The sequence below is a fragment of the Rhinoderma darwinii genome, chromosome 7, assembly GCF_050947455.1.
Source record: "Rhinoderma darwinii isolate aRhiDar2 chromosome 7, aRhiDar2.hap1, whole genome shotgun sequence".
Classification (NCBI taxonomy): domain Eukaryota; kingdom Metazoa; phylum Chordata; class Amphibia; order Anura; family Rhinodermatidae; genus Rhinoderma; species Rhinoderma darwinii.
In genome coordinates this window covers 67,463,577-67,490,251 of record NC_134693.1, presented here as the reverse complement: position 1 = coordinate 67,490,251, position 26,675 = coordinate 67,463,577, and the positions used below count along the sequence as shown (strand labels likewise).

Genomic DNA, 26,675 nt, shown 5'->3' with positions numbered 1-26,675 from the left:
ACAACAGGAAACAAGGTCAGACAACCCTATCTACATCAGGGATATCCTGTCTACAGGGATATCCTGTGATGCGATTAAAGGGGGGTCCACTTCTCATTTTCCCTTTGAATGCCGCGATCAGCTTGACATCTATGCTCATTATGATGCGGCAACGTCCAGCTGCTCATGACGAACATAGACATCATGTGTCAGCAACAGGTTAAGGTGATGGAATACCCGAATGTTCTAAAAGACCTATGTCCAGTACAAAAATGAAAGTAAATGGACAGGTGCAAATATGCATTATTTCATTTTGATAGAAGGTGCTGACTAACTTTGTCTTTTGCATTGTACATTTGGGGATGGTGACTGCCCCAATCTTGGCCATGCACTCCTCCCACCTGTTTGTCTGTGTCCCGACAGTTTAGAAAGAAACATATGTTAAAGGACAGAAGCATCATTCTGATGCAGAAAACAAATTGCAGACATTAAACGGCAGGTCCGTTCTCTCTTCCCTGTATTCATCATAGATATTAGTCCAGGTCTTGGAAGACACATGTGGGCACCTTCTCGTGGCTGCTCACATGTTTGTACTATGTCAGAGAAAAGGGGCACGGTGAGTAGCTGCATGCAATTGCCACTACCGGGAGGCAATGTGTGACTGACGCTGCTATAGAGTCACTGTGTGGCTGGAACTTATAGTTGGCACTGTGCGGCGCATAGATGCAAGGAGCATTCCAGGAAAAAATGTTAGTGTTTTGTCTGTTCTGCAGTACTGAGGGTTTGGTGTATGACTGGTATTCTCTCTTTTGTGCCCTTTGAATCCCTATGTCATCCACTGCCCCCTAAGGCCCTACACTAAGCATTATGTGGTGCGTTAGTTTTACCCAGAGTGATTCTTTAAAATATTTATGGCATATATTATGATCCCATGTTTGTCATCCATGCTGCTCTCTCCAATATATATGTGAATTGAGTAACGCTCAGCTGTTACTGTGTTCTCCTGATGGGGAACCCCCACTTGGCATTTACTGCCAATATGCCATACATGTCCTAGATGGTATATACCCCTTTCATTTTTAAAGCGGCCCTTGGTGCTAAAAAGGTTGTGCACACCTAACATAGACCAATTTGCCATAAAATTAAAAAAATAATCTTTCCTGAACCTTACTCGCTATTGTCCAGATCCCTGAATCGACTTTCTACAATAACACTACATTGAGCAGAGCTTACAAGATAATGTATCGGAGCCTATGAATGAATGTCCTCGCTCCTCTACCTTCTATAGAGCAGACATAGGATTCCGCCACACTGCAGCCAGGCTTACTTCATAAAGAGTAATATTACCCCTTTTGCTGCAAGGTTTATGGACATTTTGTACTTTTGGTAGCCGCAACAATTTTCACAATTCTGACATGTAAAAGTAAAATTTGAATTCTAATATAAAAAAATATATATTTTACTCCCATACCCCATACATATATTTATTATTTACACAGATTTTTGTTGGAACTAGTGGGAAATAATCATTCATGACGACAATCAGTGTGTGGAAATACCATTTCTGCCTACAAAACGAGTACATTTCTGCCTACAAGAGTACAAACGAGTGTATAAAGCCAACATAATTCATAATAAAGTCTCATCTTTATTATAACAAAAATACATATGCTGTAAAAAAAAAGATATCTTACAAATTGATGCAGCATCATCTTTGATTCACCATATCACCAATAAATATTCCAGTATTTTCCATTGATGGCCTATCCTTAGATTAGGCTATCAATGTATGATAGGTGGGGGATCCTACCCTAACCCTAAGCAATCGAGCAAGGCTGAGCGGCAAAACAGTCACAGCCACACTTGTAGGTATGTAGTTGTGTCAGGATAACAAATGAAGAGGACACATTACTTCTGCTCTAAAAGAAAATCCCTATGTATTACAATCACTTTAACCTCTTGATGACCAGGCCTGAAAAGGCCTTAATGACCAAACTACATTTTTTTGCTTTTGCCTCTCTGCCTTTCAGCAGCCATAACTTGGTATTTTTTTTATTGATGTGGGTCACATGGCTATATGAGGCCTCCAGTTAAACATTCTGGGAGCCACAGGGAGCCACACAAGCTTTGAACGTTTCTAGGATATTACTGATACAAAGAAAAATATATTTATTTAATATAGGGTGTATTTAGAATATTGTAAGTGTTTTATTAGGTTATTAGAATAATTTTCCATGGCGAAACACTGCAACACTCTTCTCTCCCAATACATATATCTTTGTTGGCAAAACAGAGAACCTGTTGTTAAAATTTTGACTCCCACTCCTGGCAGTAATCTTAGACCCCGATAATTAAACAGCCAGGGGGAGGGCATCATAAACAGTGACTTTACTGAAACTATATTTTCACAAATCATGTCATGATTAGTAAATTTGTTCAATTTCATAGTATACTCAAAGTACATACAGCAGGTCCAGCAGGCTCTGTAGAATGGACCTGACTGGTGTGGAGGCTTGTTCAGCATTTGTATTTGAGTCACCTTTACGCAGATGTGATGTTGAAGGTCAGGGGGTCTCCCCTGGCTTTGGAGCTTAATTGAAACTGCAACAGCTGCGACCCCTGTAGCTATGCTACTCCCCCGGGTGCTGGAGCACAGCTGATAAGTGGGGGTGCCGGGTCGGACCCCCACCGATCTAATATTCATGGCCTTTCTTAAGGGTATTCCATAGATTTTAAGGAAACAGAAAAGTCCTTTAAATTTCATTTGGCACATTCTTGTTCACAGGAATGTGTAAATCTCCCCACCACCCCAAAGCTGGGACACACACTGCAGATTGAAGAAGTATGGAGTACTACAATTTTTTGCTCCAAAATATTCAGAATCAAACAGGTATTTCAGCCATAAATGTTTGTCAACTGGTATACAGTAGTTTGAATGCAGTGGCAATAGAGCTGTTTCCGGAAGTCCCATAGAGTTTGAATGGAACCACAGCGCGAATACTCTACCACATGCTTCTCCTTAGCATTGTTGAAGAGGAATTAACATTTATCACCTAGTGAATATGTGATGTTTGTGGCTGAAATACCCCTTTTATTAAAATTTTCCAATTCTCCACCCTCCACCAAAATAAACATTCAGGATACCCCTGCCGCAGCTTGAAGCCCCATGCACTCGGTCATACTATGGCCCTGTTTTGTACAAAGCCATAGTAAGGCTCCCACAGACCTCTACTGTACTTCCATATGCCACTAATTTCAAACAGAGGAATACTTGATTTCTGTACACGCTCCTTGCACACGCTCTGTCATGGATGCATGGGATCTAACACGGCTACTGGCTGTGGCTATTATCTTTGCTAAGGCCCCATGCACACGACAGCAAAAAACCTCTGTTTTTGCGGACCGCAATTGCGGTCCGCAAAAACGGAGCTATTCACTTTCATTGAACACTGACACCTTTCCGTAGCACTACGGAAGGGTGTCAGTGCCGTGGAAATGTTCCGGGAATTATGGAACATGTCCGTTCTTTCGCATTTTGCGGGCCGTGCTCCCATACTTTGTATGGGAGCACGGCCCGAAAATGCGGCTGTCAGTCAGCGGCCGGCCGTGCCCGCAATCGCGGGCCGTGATTGTGGGCACGGTCGTGTGCATGGGGCCTAACTACTAGCCTAAGGCCACAGGATCACACACGCAATTTTAATGAAGATTATGGTGCAGTTTTTGGCTGTTTTTTTTTACCCAAACACAGGAATGGACACAAAAGAAAGGTTATGAATCAGTTTTTTCTTTATACCTTTTCTTCTCTTTGGATTCACTTCTGTCTTTAGCTTAAAAAAATTGAGCCAAAAACTGCATTAAAACTGCGTGTGTGTTTCTGGCTTTACACATGCTGGGATAGATTGAAAACTGCCAGTGAGGGTGGACTCACACGTGGCAAATTTTGTTGAAAATGTGTTCCATTTATCTGAACTTAATTTAACTTGCTGAAGAAACAATCCCATGCAGATGAATGGAACTGATTTTCAGTCAAAGAAATTTCTGTAAGAAAATCTAACACCCACCTAGCACTTCAATAGCACACCCTCAATGCTGGAGATTGTGGTTGTACGGTTTCACAAATAATTTATTTCCGAACACTAAAACACCAACTTTACACAGTACTCGAACACCACGGGAGTCCCTCCTAGAACTGGGTGTGCCAAGGAGTGTGCACAGAGCCGGTTGCTCTCTTGGCTTCTGCTGTGCCACTGTGGGTCACTGAGGAGCTACCCTTACCTCATGTCCTATATAAATGGGCAAACTGGGCTTACACGCCTAGAAGGGGCTGCCTTCTTTTAATCAATTGCACCTTGATGGGTCATAACAGTGAAAATCATCTACCTTTTCACAGAAAACAAATCAATCACTTGGCGACAAACATTAGCTACCCGATTATGTATTTTACACCACAACCAAGAGAGGGTACAACGAGCAGGAACGTTCCAGGATGAAAAGGAACCTCGCAGTGGCGTAGCTATAGGGGTTGCCACAGGTCCCTCGTTGCCACAGGTCCCTCGTTGCCACACAGCACGCTAATGATTAAATAAATTCTCTGCCGTGACGTCGGCACTTCCTGGTTATGGGCATGGCTCCTTATACATCACAGACACATGGTACACCCAGTGTACCATGTGACCTTGACGTCACATGAGGGGCGTTCCAGCCAGCGTGGTTCGGAAGATCCTGGAAGACTCCAGGTGAGCAGCAGAGGGCGCCTGTAATGTATTGTATTCTGCTGTCTGTGTTTGCGGTGGAGAGAGGAGAGGGGGACCGTTAAATTTCGAGCTCCTTTCCTCCTCTCTCCACCGCAAACACAAACTGCACAGTACAATACATTACAAACTTTGGGTCGCGACACACCTGGGGGGTCGTGTGAAGACCTCTGGAGGGTCGCAAGTCACTCTCCAAGGTCCCAGTTCCATTTAATGCTGGAGAAAGGGGTTCGGGCATTATACTGTATGGGGAGCGGACATGGCTTTATACTGTATGGGGAGCTGATATGGGGGGCACTATACTGTATGGGGAGCTGATATGGGGGCATTATACTGTATGGGAAGCTGATATGGGGGAATTATACTGTATGGGGAGCTGATATGGGGGGCATTATACTGTATAAGGAGCTGATATATGGGGGGAATTTTACTGTATGGGGATCTTGTATGGGGGGCATTATACCATGCTCACCAAAAGCCAAAGGTAATTCGCATTAAAGGTCCACATATGCTGCTGCCAGATCCGAGCCGGTTTACACAGGTAACCGCTTGATACGATGAATGGGTGAATGGAAAAGTAAGGATCTATAATTGGGCCAATTCAGACAGGGCAATTGACCAAAAAACCGCCAAAACCAGGCGGGTCGAAGTTCAAAAAATATAAAGACAAAGAATACACATAATAACAGCATGATACATGTTATGGTACAGTGGTCAAGTGATACAACGTAGTATGAGAATTGCCTGGTTGAAACGTAGGGAAATAAAAGAATTACATAGTTAGCACGAGAATTCTGTGCAGGTATAAATGACAAAAAATTCTTAAAAAATGTGTATTATTGCTAAAACCATCAAGGTGATGTTACATGGACGATAGATATATAAGATACGAGTGGTTAATTGGTTTGGATCGATGAAACGAATCCATGTAGCATAAACAGCGGCCGTAGTCAAGGCGATTGTAAACATTACGGTGGCCGATGAGGTCCAAATAACAATGGAACGCATGGTGACCCGCAAAACGCGAGGAGTCGCGTAGCGTTGCACTGGTAATACACAGGAACGAAAATCAGCACACAGCAGTGAAGGTGCAATGGTTAGTGAATAAAAGATATCTTTTCATATAAATCGGTGCAGAGAATATATGTTGTGTAATGATAGGTTGATGTACATTATCGGAAAAGATATCTGAGGCAACTGAAGGGAGAGGTTCTTCCCGGGGAAGTATTTAGTGAGAGGAAAGAATAGCGATTAATGGTAGGCAACAATTAGCAATGTTAAAAAGAAATACTGGTGATATGTACAGTCGGTTGGTCATAGTCAAGAGAATTACAGTCAGTTACATAGGTTAATAAGATATTAAAAAATGTATATTTCATAAAAGGCAGAATTAAGCCGTAAAAATAAAGATAAAAAAGAATACATGGGGATAATGTATTCCAATTGGAGGAAATGAAAAAAACAGGGTCTATTTGGTTGGTCAAGCTTATTCATAGAAGAATTTTATTTGCTAGTGGGTCCTCACGATCGATGGAGGCCGAAATAACTCCGCGACCCAGAGGAACCTGACAGGACACGAAGAACGGGAGCGCCCAGACCAGGGTCCGAGGGGAAACAACACAATACAAGGGCCTCCAGGTGGGTGAGTTACCAACATGAAAGCTGTGTGTGTATATATGGTTACTGTGAATAGAGTAAATGATTAGTAGTATGGTTAAGGAAAACATTTACATGTGCTAGTAAATCATTCATTTACAACCTGCATGAGGCCAGAGGTGTTTGATTTATAGCGTATATATGGAAAAGATGTATATAACGTATCGGGAATCAGTAGGCTTGGAAAAAAGAGAGAGATCATTCGATTTATTGAAGGTCAGTATTAGTTAATCCAATGAAGACTCTGAAATATCATTCAGGCCCCCTGGGTGTAATGTATTCATTTTGAATATCCAAAAGTTTTCTCTCTGTTTAAGTTTGCTAAACCTATTTGGGACGTCTGGATGAATGTACTCAATGGGTGTAATCTTGATTATATTAAATTGACTAAAGTGTGTGCGATGGGCACCCGATTTGCACCCGCTTATGCCAATCTATACATGGGAGCATTCGAGAAGACATATATTTATGGTGAACATCCCTTCAAAAACAACATATTTCTATATAAACGTTACATCGATGACCTGTTCTTGGTATGGAAAGGTAATGAGGATGAAGCCTCCCGCTTTATTGAGACTCTAAACACAACTGACTATGACCTATCATTTACGCATACATTTTCTTCCACTTCCATAGACTTCTTAGATCTTACAATCAGCTACGATACCAGCATTAACAAATTTGCCACCAAAACTCACTTCAAACTAGTAGATGTCAACAGCTACATTGATTTTAGGAGTGCACACTATCGCCCCTGGCTCAAAAACGTACCCTTTGGGCAGTTCAGGAGGGTTAGAAAGAACTGCAGTACAGACGAAAACTTCAAAAAAGAGTGCAATGTCCTGGAAAAAAAGATTCAAGGAAAAGCATTTTCCTTTAAATGTTATCAAAGGCGCATGACGTAAAGCAACAGAACTTTCACAAGATTCCTGTCTAAACCCTACCTTTAAGGATCCTGAACCTAGTAATAAATACAACACCAATTTTATCACTACCTACAACAAAGGAAGTAAAACAATTAGAGCCATCTTATGCAAACATTGGCACATTATAAAGAATGATCCATATCTGAAGGACAAAGTATCAGCCCAACCAAGCATCACATTTAGACGGTCTCTAACTCTCAAAAACATCCTGGCCCCTAGCAGAGTAAGGAAACATATAACACCACACACAAATTTTCTTTCTAATCTCAATGGTTCTTACAAATGTGGACACTCACGTTGTCTCTGCTGCAATATCATAAACCATAAAAAATACACCTACACATCTACCGTCACCAATGAATCATTTCCAATCAAAACATTTCTCAACTGTGGTAGCTCATATGTAATCTACCTAATGGAGTGTCCCTGCCAACTGCAATACATAGGTAGGACCACCCAATGCCTACGAACTAGAGTAAACAAACATCGATTTAACGTTAACACTGGTTTTCTAAAACACAGTGTTTCCCGTCATTTTGCTCAGGCACATGATTGTCAATTTAATATAATCAAGATTACACCCATTGAGTACATTCATCCAGACGTCCCAAATAGGTTTAGCAAACTTAAACAGAGAGAAAACTTTTGGATATTCAAAATGAATACATTACACCCAGGGGGCCTGAATGATATTTCAGAGTCTTCATTGGATTAACTAATACTGACCTTCAATAAATCGAATGATCTCTCTCTTTTTTCCAAGCCTACTGATTCCCGATACGTTATATACATCTTTTCCATATATACGCTATAAATCAAACACCTCTGGCCTCATGCAGGTTGTAAATGAATGATTTACTAGCACATGTAAATGTTTTCCTTAACCATACTACTAATCATTTACTCTATTCACAGTAACCATATATACACACACAGCTTTCATGTTGGTAACTCACCCACCTGCAGGCCCTTGTATTGTGTTGTTTCCCCTCGGACCCTGGTCTGGGCGCTCCCGTTCTTCGTGTCCTGTCAGGTTCCTCTGCGTCGCGGAGTTATTTCGGCCTCCATCGATCGTGAGGACCCACTAGCAAATAAAATTCTTCTATGAATAAGCTTGACCAACCAAATAGACCCTGTTTTTTTCATTTCCTCCAATTGGAATACATTATCCCCATGTATTCTTTTTAATCTTTATTTTTACGGCTTAATTCTGCCTTTTATAAAATATAAATTTTTTAATATCTTATTAACCTATGTAACTTACTGTAATTCTCTTGACTATGACCAACCGACTGTACATATCACCAGTATTTCTTTTTAACATTGCTAATTGTTGCCTACCATTAATCGCTATTCTTTCCTCTCACTAAATACTTCCCCGGGAAGAACCTCTCCCTTCAGTTGCCTCAGATATCTTTTCCGATAATGTACATCAACCTATCATTACACAACATATATTCTCTGCACCGATTTATATGAAAATATATCTTTTATTCACTAACCATTGCACCTTCACTGCTGTGTGCTGATTTTCGTTCCTGTGTATTACCAGTGCAACGCTACGCGACTCCTCGCGTTTTGCGGGTCACCATGCGTTCCATTGTTATTTGGACCTCATCGGCCACCGTAATGTTTACAATCGCCTTGACTACGGCCGCTGTTTATGCTACATGGATTCGTTTCATCGATCCAAACCAATTAACCACTCGTATCTAATATATCTATCGTCCATGTAACATCACCTTGATGGTTTTAGCAATAATACACATTTTTTAAGAATTTTTTGTCATTTATACCTGCACAGAATTCTCGTGCTATGTAATTCTTTTATTTCCCTACGTTTCAACCAGGCAATTCTCATACTACGTTGTATCACTTGACCACTGTACCATAACATGTATCATGCTGTTATTATGTGTATTCTTTGTCTTTATATTTTTTGAACTTCGACCCGCCTGGTTTTGGCGGTTTTTTGGTCAATTGCCCTGTCTGAATTGGCCCAATTATAGATCCTTACTTTTCCATTCACCCATTCATCGTATCAAGCGGTTACCTGTGTAAACCGGCTCGGATCTGGCAGCAGCATATGTGGACCTTTAATGCGAATTACCTTTGGCTTTTGGTGAGCATGGTTTTTCTTTCCTTCACCTGCCTAACTTATTGACCTACACCATGTGGCGCCGTGGTTTTTGCTCTTTTTCTTATTATACAGTATGGGGAGCTGATTTGGGGGAGCATTATACTGTATGGGCAGCTGATTTGGGGGACATTATACTCTATTGGAGCTGATGTGGGGGAAATTATACTGTATGGGGAGGTTGTATGGGGTGCTGATATGGGGAGCATTATACTGTATGGGGAGCTAATATGGGGGGCATTATACTGTATGGGGAGCTGATGTGGGGGAGCATTATACTGTATGGGGAGCTTGTATGGGGGGCTGATATGGGGGCATTATACTGTATGGGGGCTGATATGGGGGGCATTATACTGTATGGGGGCTGATATGGGGGGCATTATACTGTATGGGGGACTGATATGTGGGGCATTATACTGTATGGGGGCTGATATGGGGGGCATTATACTGTATGGGGGCTGATATGGGGGGCATTATACTGTATGGGGTGCTGATATGTGGGGCATGTTACTGTATGGGGGGCTGATATGGGGGCATTATACTGTATAGGGGCTGATATGGGGGGCATTATACTGTATGGAGAGCTGATATGGGGGCATTATACTGTATGAGGACAGCTATGGGGGCATTATACTGTATGTGTGCAGCAATGGGGGTATTATACTGTGGGGGCAGCTATGGGGAGCATTATACTGTGTGGGGGCATTATACTGTGTGGGGGCAGCTATGGGAGCATTATACTATGTGGGGGCAGCTATGGGGGCATTATACTGTGTGGGGACAGCTATGGGGGGGGCATTATACTGTGTGGGGCAGCAATGGGGAGCATTATACTGTGGGGCAGCTATGGGGAGCATTGTACTAGGGGGGCAGCTATGGGGAGGATTATACTGTATGGGGGCAGCTATGGGGAGCATTATACTGTGTGGGGGCTTTATACTATGGAGGCCGCTATGGGGAGCATTATAGTGTGTGGAGCAGTGGCGTAACTACCACAGTAGCAGCAGTAGCAGCTGCTACGGGGCCCGGGGCATGGGGGGGCCCATGTCGCCTTCACAGTCAGGCACATTACATTATGTGCCAGGCATGGAGGCACGGGCCCCCTAATGCCTACTAGTAGCATCCCGTCCCTAACGTTACACTAGGCATCCGGGGGGGGGGGGGCCCGGTGACAGCCGTGGGGGGGGGGCCCGGTGACAGCCGTGGGGGGGGGGCCGGGGGCCCGGTGATATTCACTGTGCACTCCACTGATAGTCCGACTCCTCCTCCACACACTATGGAATAGGACGGCGATACGTGGTAGGAGGAGCGCTCAGGCAGGGGAGAGGACAGGGGGCGGAGCTAAACGAATGGCGCGAGACATCGGGCGGAGGACAGTACAGTCAGGAGCCAGGACTGCCGGAGAACTAGCATCCCATAGGACGGGCGGAGGACAATCAGAGGACGGACGGAGGACGTGCAGACTGCAGAGGACGGACGGAGGACGTGCAGACTGCAGAGGACAGGTACATAAAATAAAAAAGTTCATGGGAGAAGGGAAAAGTTTTTAGGTAGAAAAATCTGCCTCATAATTCCTTCCGGAATTTTGAGGCATATTTTGAACACTTCCCACGTTTTTCGTTGCGTTTTTTTGTGACGTTTTTCGGCCATCGGGCCGTGGACAGAAAAACGCAGCAAAAAATGCATGGGAGGCGTCGGCGTCTTTTTCCCGCGAGCAGTAAAACTGCCTCGCGGGAAAAAGAAGCGACATGCCCTATCTTCGGGCGTTAACACCTCTGACCTCCCATTGACTTCAATGGGAGGCAGAGAAAGCGTATTTCGCAGTGTTTTATGTCCGCGGCGCTCAATGGCCGCGGGCAAAAATCGGCGTGCAGGCAGAGGAAAATCTGCCTCAAACTTCCAAACGGAATTTTGAGGCAGATATTCTTCCTGCAAAAAACTCAGTGTGAACATAGCCTAACGCTTCTTTTACCCGCAGGCGTTTTTTACTGCTCGCAGGAAAAATTTCATGGTTTTCAATGGGTGGCACTTTCCCCCTAACACCTATACTGAAGCCTTAAGGTCCTGTTCACACAGATTTTTTTGCAGACAGAAAAATCTGCCTAAAAATTCCTTCTGTAATTTTGAGTCAGATTTTCACATGCCTGCACGCCGTTTGCCGTATTTTTGGCTGCGTTTTTTGGCGGCGGACATTGAGCGCCGCAGGCAAATTTCTCTGCCTCTTATTGTCAATGGGAGGTCAGAGACGTAAACGCACGGAGATAGGGGCAAGTCGCTTGTTCCCGTGAGCGGTTTTAGCTCGCTCGCTGGAAAAGAGACATCCGTTTCCGTCTGTTTTTTTACACGTTTTTCCGCGTCAAAAAGCATGCTGAAAAACTCAGTGAATTCCCCCTCAGGGTATGTGCACACACACTAATTACGGACGTAATACGGCCTTTTTTGCCCCGAATTACGTCCGAAAAAAGCGCCTCAATAGCGTTGACAAACATCTGCCCATTGAAAGCAATGGGCTGACGTTTGTCTGTTCACACGAGGCGTATATTTACGCGCCGCTGTCAAATGACGGCGCGTAAATAGAGGCCCGCGTCAAAGAAGTGTCCTGTCACTTCTTGGGGCGTAATTGGAGCCGTTATTCATTGACTCCAATGAATAGCAGCGCCAATTACGCCCGTAATGGACGCGGCGTTCAAGCGCCTGCACATGCCGTTACGGCTGAAATTACGGGGGTGTTTCTTCCTGAAAACATCCCCGTAATTTCAGCCGTTACGGACGCTGTCGTGTGAACATATCCTAACACATATACTGATGCCTGCCTGGCCCTGCCCTCTGCCAAGTTATAGAACTTCAAACTTCACACACATTACATTAAAGAAAGGGGTCCTCTGGGCATTTTATATTGATGGCCCATCCTTAGGATAGACCATCAATATCAGATCAGTGGGGGTCCGTGATTGATGGGACCATAGCGTTCGTCTGACTTTTCCCAGTTAACAAGCACAACACCATACACACACACACGGGGCGACTGTGCCTGGGATCGCATTCAAGTGAACGGGACTGAGCTGCAATCCCAGGCGCAGCTGCTACCGATGTGTACGGCGTTGTGCCTGGTAAACACTGAAGAGGCCAAGGCGACGAGTTCTACGGCCCCTCCAAAAAAGCTGATCGGCGGGTGTTCTGGGAGTTGGACCCCCGCCGATCTAATATTGATAACCTATCATAAAGATAGACCATCAATAAGAAATGTCCAGAGGACCCCTTTAACACCCTAATGACATGCCACGTAAATGTACGTAGCAGCCATCATGGGGAAGTATGGAACGGGCTGAGCGCCCCCATACTCAGCAGGTGTCAGCTGTATATTGCAGCCCAGTGTCGCAGTGTAGCTATAGAGGTCGCAGTAGTCACAATTGCGACCTGGCCCCGAAGGCAGTGGGCCCGTAGAACTGATAAGTGTTCATTGTCGGGAAGGCGGGAGTTGTGGCGCCGTTGGTTACCGGGAGGGGGGGGCCCCAGTCAAAAGTTTGCTATGGGGCCCAGTCTTCCCTAGTTACGCCCCTGGTGTGGAGGCAGCTACGGGGAGCATTGTACTATGGGGGGCAGCTATGGGGAGCATTATACTGTATGGGGGAAGCTATGGGGAGCATCATACTGTGTGGGGGCTTTAAACTGTGGAGGCCGCTATGGGGGCATTATACTGTGTGGGGCAGCTATGGGGGGCATTGTACGGTGTGGGGGCAGCTATGGGGAACATTATACTGTGTGGGGCAGCTATGGGGGCATTATACTGTGGGGGCTGTTGGGCAAGACGGCTGGGCATAGGCACGCAGTGGTCTGGTGGTGTTGGGGAGGGGTAGGGGGGCCCAAGCTGAATTCTTGCACCAGGGCCCAAGAGCCTTTAGCTACGCCTCTGGAACCTCGTTCTTCGCTTCAGCGTTAACAATTGTTAGAAGATGTATTAGTGTACCATCTCTTTAAGGATTATATGACTATAATAATTGGCAGGTAAATGTACTTGTTAATGAGTATACAGGAGCATTCAATATAATGGCATTCCATCTCTGGCTTGATGAGACCAGTGGAGGGTATGAGTAATGTTTGACAGGCTCTTACTCATTAAGGCCTCATGCACACAATCGTAATTTTTATAAAATACTGACCCAAAAAAACTCCCTCCAGCGGGTACTGCACAAATGCAGCCACATAACCTGAAAGACTATCTTCCACAAACAACACAAATTGGGTATGTATATTGGCACAATGAAAATACTGCTGTAAGTTCTGTAGAATTTTTTTGTTAGGGACACATGAACCCCACTTACAGGATTAAAAACCATTTAAAATAGCATAAACATGCTATATCCATACAACAAATTATAAATTCTGTCGTCATGACTATTTTATACTGTAACTGTGCCCATATTCAATATAAATATATTTGAGAATATAGTGCCCAATGTGAATGGTTTACAATGTATATATTAGAAACTTAGGTTGATAGCAACAGGGAATAGGCATGCTAGGTATTGATTTTGACAACATAAATGTAAATAATATACAAAAATAGGACGTATTATCTGGTCTTGGGACATATACATAAATATGTTGGTCAAATCTATTTATAGAATAATCCTTGTTGATCTACAGGCATAAATGTATGTTACTAAGTAGCTGTTGTTAAATGGTGGCATTTTTTATATGTTCATTCAATGGCACCAGTCCTATTCTTGAGCGTTGATCCAATGAAATGCAGTTAGCGGCCGTTTCTGCTTATAGACATAGATAAGACTTGACAAGAGTGACATCTAGTGGTCAGAATAATAAGAGCAGGTCTTTTGACGATTCCTGACTTGTGCTCATTGTACTGAGCATGCGCGAAGAGGCGCGTCACACGCACGGTGACGTCGGCCATGGCGCATGAACAGTGCACACAGTTGCTATTGTGTACTGGGCCCACTTGCCTTTGAGGGTCCACTCGGCCGCCGGGTGCTCGCTGCCATCATGGCTCCTCCAGGAGCTGAATCCCCAGCTAGAGGGTTGCCGACACTCTGGACAAAGATTCCGCTCCTAGAGGGAGCCCCTGACGTTCCTATCCATATGTGGACAGTGACGTCAGTGGCTCCTCCTGAACCGGAATCCCCGGTCAAAGTGTTGACGATGCTATGGATGGGGAAGAGAAGCCCCTCACATTACTATCCATATATGGACAGAGATGTCAGGGGCTCCTCCAGGAGCAGAACCCCGGTAGGAGCATTGCCGCTCCTAGAAGGAGCCTCTCACTAAGAGTGGATTCTGCTCCTAGAGGGAGCCCCTGTCTAGGAGTGGAATCCCCCCAGAGCAGAGGCATAGCTAGGAGTTTTTCGCAGGGGGGGGGGGGGGCAAAATATATCTGAGTGAGCCCCACTAACGCATGTTTACAACTGAAGAGGTGCATTCTAACTATATACCAGCCATCATCCCTGTATATAAGCCTTATCATCTCTGTATATAACCCCCATCATCCCTGAGTATACCAGCCATCATCCCTGTATATAACCCCCATCATCCCTGTATATACCAGCCATCATCCCTGTATATAACCCCTATCATCTCTGTATATACCAGCCTGGCTGGTATATACAGGTAAGATGAGGCTTATAAACAGGGATGATGGCTGGTATATACAAGGATGATGGGGGTTATATTCAGGGATGATGGGGGTTCATGCAGGGATGATGGCTGGACTACCCATCATCCCTGTATATAACCCCCATCATCCCTGTATATACCAGCCATCATCCCTGTTTATAACCCACATCTTATCTGTATATAACAACCATAATCCCGTATATAACATCCATAATCCCTGTATATAACAATCATCATTCCTGTATATAAACCCATCATCCCTGTATATACCAGCCAGGCTACTCCTCTGTAGATAGTGTCATACACACCCCCTTGTAGATAGCGCTACACCCCTCTTCCTGTAGATATCGCTATTGGGGCTCCCCCTAGGAGTGGAATCCCCAGGCAGTGCGTTGCCTCCTGGTGGAGCCCCTGATGTCAGGCGATCCCTCTAGGAGCGGAATCTCAGGCCAGAACGTCGGCAACGCTCTGGTGGGATTCCACTCCTAGACAGGAGCTTCCTCTGGGAGCGGAATTCCGTTCCCGGAGGAGCACCTGACATCATGGATCCCCCTAGGAGCAGAATCTCCGGCCAGAGCTTCGGCAAACCTCTGGGACAGTACTGTAGCTAGCAGGGGGGCAGGGGGGTGGTGGCCCCGGGCCAACTGAGATGGTGGTGCCCACCGTGACTGCCCCCTGCCATGCCCACGCCACACAGAGCGGCCTGTTGACTCTCAGAGGGGGCGGCGTCGCGACTGAAACCAGCCGCTGCCACCCCCTCCTGCACTAATTCTACCTGCGTCTATAAGATGCAGATACAATTACATGCATAAGTGCTGAATGGCCGAATTGAGAAGCCCGTGGTGTCACTATCCATTCACTATCCATTCTTGGAGGGGAATCCCCGGCTTGTCTTTGAACACATATCATTGTGGTAGCCTTCTTGTATTTTGGACGTAGCATGTTTATGCTATTTTAAATGTTTTTAATCTTGTAAGTGTGGCTCATGTGCCTCTAATAAATATTTTTCTATTGAACTTACAATGGTATTTTCATTGTGGCAATATACATACCCAATTTGTTCTGTTTTTCTAAAATACTGACCCATTCATTTCTATCGGACACCTTCCCATATATTTATTTGACTGTAAATACTGCACAGTCATGTGCATGAGGCCTGACTATTTGTCACTGTAAATAGGGATATAGGAAGTCTCAGTTCTGCCACAAGTTCATATACTTTTGTCCATCATTTTCTTTTAGTTAACCCATGACGATCCTTTGTCCTAAATGTTGTTATATTACTATAGTTACTGTAATGTCAGTATAGGGAGACAGACGTGTGAGCCCTAATCTACCCGCCACTCAGTCCCTGCCTACTTGCACAGCCTGTGATAGGCGACGGCGTACAACTGGGCGACGGTCCCTACGCTGAATATGTGCACGACAGACAAAACAAGACAGGGTACACAAAGCAAGGGAAAGTGGGCCAGTTGCCCACAGCAACACCGTGAGCAACAGCGTAGTGGACGAGCCGAGTCAACCAGGAGTGTGCGTGGTAACAAATGCAGAGCAGGAGAATAGAAGTCAAGCCAGGGTCAATATAAAGCAGAGGACAATGGTAACAGCAGAGCCAGGAAACAGGAGAATCACAGGCAAAGGACAAGGAGCAAATGAAGGTATAAGTAAACCAAGGACGGGAGCTAGAAACGTCTGGCCAGGCTGCGATAGGCTCTCCCACTCCTCAGCCTACCAGCCTGAGTGGTAGCAGATCGAGTCACTCTAGCAATCTTAGGAACAGATGCAGACTGATTAAACACGGGCGTCGACACAGAAGCTGTGTCAGGCAAATCCTTTACAGTTACGATATCTTGGAGAGCACGACAGTCTTACACCCCTTTGTAATATGGTTGCTATGTCACACACTAAGACTTCATGCCCACGATCGTGCCTGTAATTACGACCCATATAAAGTATAGGAGCAAGGTCCGTAAAATACAAAAATAGGACATATCCTATTTTTTTTTACATGTTTCTACGGCATGGACACCCTCCCGTAGACATACGGGAAGGTGTCCGTGGGCCATAGAAATGATTGGGCCCGTAACTACAGGCGATTTTATGGTAATGTGCATGGGGCCTCACTGTAAACTGCCCTCCTCCTTTCCTGCCTCTGCTTACGTGCCAGACCAAAAAAATATGTTGGTTTAATCAACAGTGCAGAACATAAGGGTATTGCTCTTGCAATAGCTGTAAAGCCTACCAATGCAGAAGGCGGACCGGAGAAATGGGCAAAACTATAGACCATAAAAGAAAAACAAGGAACAAGGGGAAAACCCACTAGTCCATAACAGGGGCCGAGATACGGGTTACCCCCTTACAACTATACTGCAGTGGCTAATATAATGCTCCTGTGTTATGCATCCCATGCTCTTATGGCCAGGATCACACATGCAGTTTTTGGCTCACTTTTTTTAGTTAAAGCCAGGAGTGCATCTAAAAGGAAGGAATCGTATAAAGAAAAGACTGACGCATCCCCTTTCTTTTGTGTCCTTTCTTTAGCCAAAAACTGAATGAAAACTGTGTGTGTGTGATCCTGACCTTAAAGTGTATGGAAGCCTATGGTACTCTAACGCATCATGCACACGACCATTGTGCCACTCGGGCCGTTTTTGACGGCATCCGAGTGGCACCCGATAGTCTTCACGTACCCATTCACTTTAGCGGGTGAATCAGGTCCGTGAAAAATGATCAGAGTCTCCGATCCCAGGAAAGATAGGACATGTTCTATCTTTCCTCGGATCACTGACGGGACTCCGGTTGCGCACACGGTCATGTGCATGTGGCGTAACTCGAGTTCTCATGATTTGCGGGAGATCTGAGCGTCCGTAAGGTCAGGATCACACAAACACAGTTTTGATGCAGTTTTCAAGTATGTTTTTGGCCCAGTTTTTTGAGCCAAAGCCAGAGGTGAATCCAAAAAGAATTATAGGTAGAAAGAAAAGACTGATGCATCTTCTCTCATTTGTGTCCACTACTGTGTTTGGCAAAAAACAAACGGCACCAAAAACTGCATCAAAACTGCACCCAACCCATCTCGTTTGAAAGCGGCCTAAGGCTAGGATCAGACACACATTTTTTATGCAGTTTTTGTACCAGTCTTTGGCTCAGCTTTTTGAGCCAAACTCAGAATTGGACACTAAAGAAAGGAGATCAGTCTTTTTTTTATATCTTTACTTCCTTTTGGATCCACTTCAGGAATTTTGAGGCAGATTTTGACCTGCCTGCAGTTTGTTGCTGCGTTATTTGCGGCCTTATTCGGCCGCGGCCGTTGTGCGCCACGGGCAAAAAACACAATACGCTTTCTCTACCTCCCATTGATGTCAATGTGAGGTCAGAAACAAGAATGTGGGAAGAAAGAGCTTTTTTTCCCGCGAGTGTTTTTTTCCGCTTGAAGGACTAAAACCGCCGCCGCCTCCCATTGAAATCAATGGGAGGCGATTTTGGCCATATTTTGACGCTGTTTCCGATGCAGTTTACGCGTCAAAAGCAGCGCCAAAAAACTCAGTGTGAACTAGCCCTTACTCTGCAAGATTTTCTTAGTGAAAGCTTATTTCTAACACCCTTATACATGAGCTCATGCTACCCTGCTGGCAGATCAAATACAGATCAAATGATGCGTATTACGTGCGGCAAATCCGCAGCATAATTCAGTACCTGCAGTTAAATGAGAACTCAAGTAAACTTATCTACATGTTGCAGAAAGTCTAAATTGATGTCATGTAAATTGACCTGCAGTGTGGATTTATTTTCCGTTTTCATCTCAGAATTTCCATATCTGACAAGTTTATAAAACAACGCACCAAAATTGACAGCGTAAAATTAGCACCTATTTCCGCATCAGAATGTAAAATCCACACCTAAAAACAAAATATTAAGTGTGAAATTTACCTGCGGAATTACATGCATTTTTTTTCCGCATCAAAGTCTGCAACGTGTGCCTGTAGCCTAAATCTAATCAAAATGTGTAGAACTGTTGTGGCATCTTCTACCTGTACCTAGTTTAAATGTTTATGCTGGGCTTTTCCACCCTTCATCCATGGCCCCTGCCTTGCCAAACCTTAGAGACCAGGGATCTGATGCCGTTTACGCGAAGTTTCAGAAACAAAAAAAACAAAATTTTTATCTTTTGTCTTACCTCCTGCAAAAATGTTATCTTTTTTTCTAGAAGCTCTCGAGCATGTTGCGCTTCCTCTTTCTTCTGTTTGTACTCTTGATGTAATTCATTTTCATTGTAACTATTAATTTGTCCACAATCAGTCCTGAAATATATGACAGTGATAATTACTATGATGTTATACACAAACTGTAAACCTTACACATTCATTATATTTTTTAACTTCAATTTAATTATGATTTTTGTAGTTTTGAAGTTCAACATGTACGTTCAGGATATGCAAGTCAGTGGAGCAGCACAGTCAGTGCAGCAAGTTGTGGCCTAGTAGGCCTTAAAGAGACTCTGTCACCAGATTCTCAAATCCCTATCTCCTATTGCATGTGATCGGCGCTGCAATGTAGATAACAGTAAAGTTTTTTGTTTTTTTTAAAAACATTCATTTTTGGCCAAGTTATGAGCTATTTTATATATATGCAAATGAGCTTTGAAATGGACAACTGGGAGTTTTTTTTTCATTATGTCCAACTGGGCGTGTATTGTGTTTTTAACTGGGCGTGTTTATGTGTATGACGCTGACCAATCAGTGACCAGTCAGCGTCATACACTCCTCTCCATTCATTTACAAGCAGTACAGCGTTCTTACTAGAACTATGTGCAGCCACATACACAAGTGTCCTGATAATGAATACACATGAAATCCAGCCTGGACGTCATGTGTACTCAGAATCTTGACACTTCTGAATCCATTCTGTGAGATTTCAGCAAGCCACACGTAATCTCGCGAGATTACGAGGTAAACGAGATTTCGTTTCTCTTGCTGGAAATCTCAGAGAAAAGAGTCAGAAGTGTCAGGATTCTCAATACACATGACATCCAGGCTGGATGGTCATGTGTATTCATTATCAGGACACTTGATTAACGTTAATCTAGTGTCCTGATAATGAATACACATGACCATCCTGCCTGGACGTCATGTGTATTGAGAATCCTGACACTTCTGACTCGCAATAGAAATGAAATCTCGTTTACCTCGTAATCTCGCGAGATTACGAGCGGCTTGCTGCAATCTCAAAGAAAAGAGTCAGAAGTGTCAGGATTCTGAGTACACATGACGTCCAGGCTGGATTTCATGTGTATTCATTATCAGGACACTTGTGTATGTGGCTGCACATCGTTCTAGTAAGAACGCTGTGCTGCTTGTAAATGAATGGAGATGAGTGTATGACACTGACTGGTCACGGATTGGTCAGCGTCATACACATAAACACTGAACTTGGCCAAAAATGAACGTTTTCAAAAAACGTTACTGTTCTCTACATTGCAGCGCCGATCACATGCAATAGGAAATAGGGATTTGAGAATCTGGTGACAGAGCCTCTTTAATTACTGGACATCTCCAGTATCAGGGAGGAGTGCCATTCACTCTGTCCGACAAAAGTGTGAGACTGTCAGCAATCAACCGCCAGCCTGAACCACGACTTGTAAGAGACTGCGCCTTTTATATTGAGAAGTGTTCATTGCCTCCAGTTGCCAGTTGTGTTGTTAAAGTAGCACTCCGATTATCCCCCCCTCTCAATTTGAAAATGTGATTAAGTGATATGTAGTGAGGTGTGTTGCCTTACTGAGCACTTTATTTTACTGCAAAACTGAGAGAGAAATGAGTGCTGGAAGACCAGTAGTTGATCACAATAAGAACAATATTAAAAATAACAGATTAAAAAATGAGTCACACAAAAACAAGAAGGAACCCCTCAATGTGGTATGTATAAGTATACAATACAGGTTTAACAAAGATACTGCGGTTACCCCAAGTGAACAGAATGACAGAACAAAATGAGACATTATTTCAATATAGCAATAAAGTGCCGTAGTTCATAAGTCTAACATATGGCCTTGTTAGTGTACATAAGCATATAATTTTATACCAACAGAGGGACGTCCACCCCAATGCGCGTTTTGGCTAGAGAGCCTTCTTGGGGGTGGTGCTGACTGTTTAGTATGTCCATTATAAACCACCCTCCTCCAATCAAACAAGAACTCCGGCTAAAGTTCAATAATTAGTCAATGACAAATTACAGTTTGGAAATAAATGGCGTCATGCGCTCCGTGTATGTAACGCCATGGCTTTCCGGTCCAGGTGTCCCATGACGTTAGACGTCGATCGTGTGTTAGCACGCATCCGGCATCTGTACGTCACATGTTGGATACCAGGCCGGAAACCAGTTGTCAAGGACGTGGGAGCATGCGCACTTCCACCAGGGTAGTAGATATTCTTCATAACAATCGAAAAACAAGCACTTGGTTGTTTGGAGGACATGACAATTAAGATTCATAGTTTCACAATGTTGTAAGGTGTAGCTGACCATCTTAAACATGGACCTTTGATACAAAGTATAATAGCCATAAAAATAATAAATACAAATAAACATTGCAGTGCCTTATATAACGTAACAAAAAATTGATGCAGTGAAATTGAACCACGGGCAGGATGAACAACATAGACTGGGTTCACACACAGTTTTTTGCAGACAAGAAATCTGCCTCAAAATTCCATTTGGAATTTAGAGGCAGATTTTGCTCTGTCTGCACGCTGATTTTCGTGGCGTTTTTCGCCCTCGGCCATTGAACGCCGCGGGCAAAAAACGCAGCGAAATAAGCTTTCTCTGCCTCCCATTGATGTCAATGGGAGGTCAGAGACGTTAACACCCTAAGATAGGGCATGTCCCTTTTTTTCGCTTGCAGGAAAAAAAAACCTCCGCCTCCCATTGAAATCAATGAGAGGCATTTTCGGACGTTTTTTATGCGTTTTCCGACGAGGTTTCCACATCAAAAAACGTGTCAAAAAAACTCTGTGTGAACTGACCCATATACAGATTATGGTACTAATAAAATTGTGTACACTAATAGTGACAATAGATAAAAATAATACAAAACACAAATTTGTATGATTACATAACAACTAAAGAAGCGATAAATAAAGTAATACATGTGTATTACATAGTATCAAGGTATGGGCCGACATAGTCCAGGGGAGTATCAGCCATAAAAATTATAAAAAGTGCGAAACATGCTGACAAACTACACCATATTATAATGGTGGAAAAGTCAAAGTCTTATAAAAAAATGTAAAAAAATGTGCAAGCCTGCATATGTACAACTGCAATAATACAGAAAAAGGCCATACTTGCAAATGGACACAGCCAGGTCAGAAAATGCTGATGAAGGAGTGAGCAGGTGCTTTAAATAATAATAGCCACTCCCACTGGTCTTGAGGGGAGTGGTGTGTGGTGCATGGGATGTGTAGTAAGAAATAATAAATGAATAGTGTGTGTGTGCAAGTGTAATACTATGAGTGAAATATAGGGGGCAGTAATGAGTAAAGTGCCTCAATAGAAATAAAATGGATAATGGGGTGCAAGTGTGTGAAACATGGAGGGATAGTGTGTACGTCATGAGGCACAACGTGTATAGCCAGGTAGAAGCCTATTTGTGACGCCTTGATAGTTCATAGAGCGGGCTACCCTGCTTGCTATGCCAAACAACAACACACCATGCTCTCCCAGCATCAAAGACCCAGCTGTGTCCAAGAGAAGCGAATATATGTAGTAATGAAAAATACTGCAATAATAGATGCACGATTGTAAATATAACATATAATAAACTATAGAAATATACAGTTGGATTCATGTATAATTTCCCAGTCATTGTTCACAAAACTCTATGGAGCTCATTCTCTACTTGGCAGAGTCAGGCCACCGATCGGAAATAAACCGATTTGGTTGGTATACCTAAAGGATGAATACCATGTATGAAAGGTGAAACACTTAAATGGGACACAGAAAAACATAACTTAGGATCAAGGATTAAAAACGAAAAAACGTGGAATGACAGAGCACCCACGTAGGATTGACAGTCAGAGAAATGATGCAAACCCATAGGATTCATTAGGCCCCTTTGGGTTGGAGTTTTTTAAGTCTCCAAAACGATTTGGTCTCACATTGTGATAGTTTTTCATGAGGTCGCTTCCTCTTATGCCAAGCATGACATAAACAATGCCCCTCACTTTCAACAGTTTGGAATTACAAGCATGGTGCAACAGAAAGTGGCGTGGAATTGGTTTAAGTTTTTGGATGTCATCTGTTTCAGTGTTACCCTCTGCTCCCTCTATGCCCCCACGTGTTCCCTAACCTGGGTTTTGAATTCCCGCGATGTCATACCTATATAAATTTCTGGCTTTGGACATGTGGCATAATATATGACCCCCTTGGAGGAGCATGTAATATGCCAGGTGATTTTATAGAAAATATGTTAATACAGTTACACTCTAACATGTTTACTCTGCTGTTTAATGAACATTTTGGAACTGGGACTTTTTCTCCCAGTCTCCCTACCCTAGAGAGGAGCATAGGGATAGCTCCCATTGTTGTAGCTAGCCCCAGGTCAATGCTGGGATCTCCATGGATCGCCACCACTTTTAATTGAATTGAATATATTCTGAATGCTGGGGATATGCTAAGTATATAGTGGCGGGGAGTGGCGGCCTTTGCACATTGTTTTGTGGTTGCATGTGTCTGCACCTGTTAGAAGGGGCTCAGTCCTTTTCAGGATGTGGGTGGTGCAGGACAGACCGGACAGACGGGTCAAGGAGCAAATTCTAAAATGAGCTTGCATTGTCAATTTCATGAGAAACAATGCAAATAATGGTCTGCGTGTAAGTTCAAGCATGCCTTCACCCATTGTAATGTCATCTCTCAAAATGCCTTAGAAAGGAAAAACGGTCAGGGGGTGGTGTTGCCTCATCTAAGTTGCCCTAGTCAAGTGGATGACTCCAGTAAGTATATTAACGACGGCCATTTTTCCTAAATACTTACCTGTTGCTGGGGTGCAGTTGTTGTGGGAAGCTTTTAAAGTTGGGTTGTGCATCCCCTCCACATGGAGTCCCCACCTCTACCAAAAATTTAACCCTTTCCCCGACAAGGACATATTTCATACGTCCTGACAGGGAGGTACTTCAGTAGCCAAGGACTTATCAGCTACTATAAGGAGGTAAGTTCTATGCTGGACCTGGGTAAGGCTGTATATGTGGTGTATCTAGACTTTTCAAAAGCCTTTGATATTGTGCCACATGTAAGGTTCGTATATGAAATGAAAATGCTGGGACTGGAGGATAATGTGTGTAATTGGGTTAACAACTGGCTCAGTGATAGAAAACAGAGAGTGGTTATTAATGGTATATCCTCAGAGTGGGTCACAGTTACCAGTGGGGTTCCACAGGGGTCAGTATTGGGCCCTCTTCTTTTTAATATGTTTAATAATAACCTTGCAAAGGGTTTACAGAGTATAATTTCAGTATTTGCAGATGATAATAAGCTCTGTAAAGTAATCAACACAGAGGAGGATAATGTAATACTGCAGAGGGATTTGGGGAAGCTGGAGGTTTGGGCAGAGAAATTGCAAATTAAGTGTAATGTGGATAAATATAATGTTATGCACTTGGGGCAAGGAAACTAATTTTACAATTATACATTAAATGGTAAAACACTGGGTAAAACTGCTACTGAAAAAGATTTGGGGATATTGGTGGATAGTACATTTACCTTTAGCAACCAGTGCCAGGCAGCTGCTGCCAAGGCAAATAAAAATCATGGGATGCATCAAAAGAGGCATAGATGCTCATGACAAGAACAAAGTTTTTCCTCTGTAGAAATCACTAGTCAGACCACATATGGAATATGGACATGGATTAACTAGATGGGTGCAAAGAATGGCGACCAAAGTAATTGAAGGAATGGGTGGATTGCAGTACAAAGAAAGGTTATCAAACTTGGGGCAATTTGTAGTGCTGGCGGCCGCCGTACGTCGCTATCCAGCTTCCCCTGGCGGCCTCCAGCATCATATACCTGTATGCCGGCTTCCTCCTTCCTGGGAACGCCGGCATGTACTGCTTCCACCCGCTGCTCGCCCCCATAGGGTGTGCGGGTCCTGGTTTCCTCTTAAAGGGCCAGCACACCACTATTACATTGCCTATTCTATCCCCATGCACCCTGTCCCACTTAATTTCCGTACTGCCCTCCTTCCTGTGCCTGAGCGTTGTTGTTGTCTTGCCATGTTAGTTTCAGCAAATAGTCCCTTAGTTGTATCCTGTTCCCAGTGTTCCTGTGTCCTGCTTCCTGTATCCTGTAACCGTGTTTGTTCCTGAGCTGAACTCTAGTATTGGAGTCGTGTTTGTTTCATCTGCCACGCTAAGTGTCATCTGTCCCATCCAGTGTCATCTGCCACGTCCAGTGTCATTTGCCACGCTAAGTGTCATCTGCCACGTCCAGTGTCATCTGCCATGCCAAGCATCAGCTGCGACACCATGCATCAACTGTGCCACAAATCATCTGTGCCATAGCGTCTGCTAGATCTCGTGTCTCTCTGGACTCTTATACAGGTACTCTTGTACTAAAACTTTCCATTGACTGTTTGGCCAGCTGCCACTCCACTACGGCGGAACAGCCTAGTGGGTCCACATACCCCAGAATCGTGACAGTATGCTCAGGCCATGGAACCCGCTGGCCAACCCAAGTCCGTCGATCAAATTATACAAACGGACATGCATGACAACCGGGCACGTCAGGATCAACTGTTAGAGGCGGAGAACTCCACTATAAGTCATTTGGATCATTCTCCTGCACCTCCCCTGGCTGTTCCCACTGCTCCACCACCTGCTATCTCTCCTGCCTACCTTGGTCCTGCAATTTTGTTACCTCCACCTCCTCGCTATGACGGGGATCCCAAGACCTGTAGAGGGTTCATCAATCGATGTACTATCCATTTCAGGTTACATGCTCACCACTTCCCCTCTGATGAGGCCAAAGTTGCTTTTATTATTTCTCTCCACTTCGTCAAAGCCCTGGCATGGGCAAACCCCATCTTGGAACGAGAGGGCTCAGAATTTTCTGATCTGTCGCTATTTCTAGAGACTTTTCATACGGTGTTCGAAGAACCGGATTGAACATCTTCTGCCGCTGCCTCACTACTGACCCTCAAACAACGGGAATCAACTGTAGGGGAGTACACCATCCTCTTCCGTCCACTGGCGGTGGAGCTGACATACAATAATGAGGCCTTGGTGACGACTTTCTGGCAAGGACTTTCTCCACACATCAAGGATGGGCTTGCAGCTCGGGATCTTCCTTCCACCCTGGATGCCCTTATCCTGTTGGCGACCCAGATTGACATGAGGATCCAGGAACGTGCTCAGAAGTTTCGCCGGGAGAGACGGTCCTATAGACTGGCACCCATGTTCCAGAGACCACTACTGCCTTCTCCAGTTGCTCCATCTGAAGAGCCAATGCAGGTGGACAGACTCAAATTGTCCGATCAGGATGAACAGCGCAGACGCTCTTCAGGTCTGTGTCTGTATTGCATTTTGTGCGTCAATGTCCACAAAAGTCGGG

At 44.1% G+C, this 26,675-nt stretch overlaps 1 protein-coding gene across 1 annotated transcript in view; it reads right to left on the bottom strand.

Moving 5' to 3' along the window:
• PDE4DIP (phosphodiesterase 4D interacting protein) overlaps positions 1 to 26,675 on the bottom strand; it is a 188,777-nt gene that overhangs the window by 102,055 nt on the left and 60,047 nt on the right. Inside the window, exon 3 of the mRNA XM_075833503.1 lies at positions 19,255 to 19,378. Coding sequence (XP_075689618.1) covers positions 19,255 to 19,378 — 124 coding nt within the window. The remainder of the gene's footprint in view (positions 1 to 19,254; positions 19,379 to 26,675) is intronic.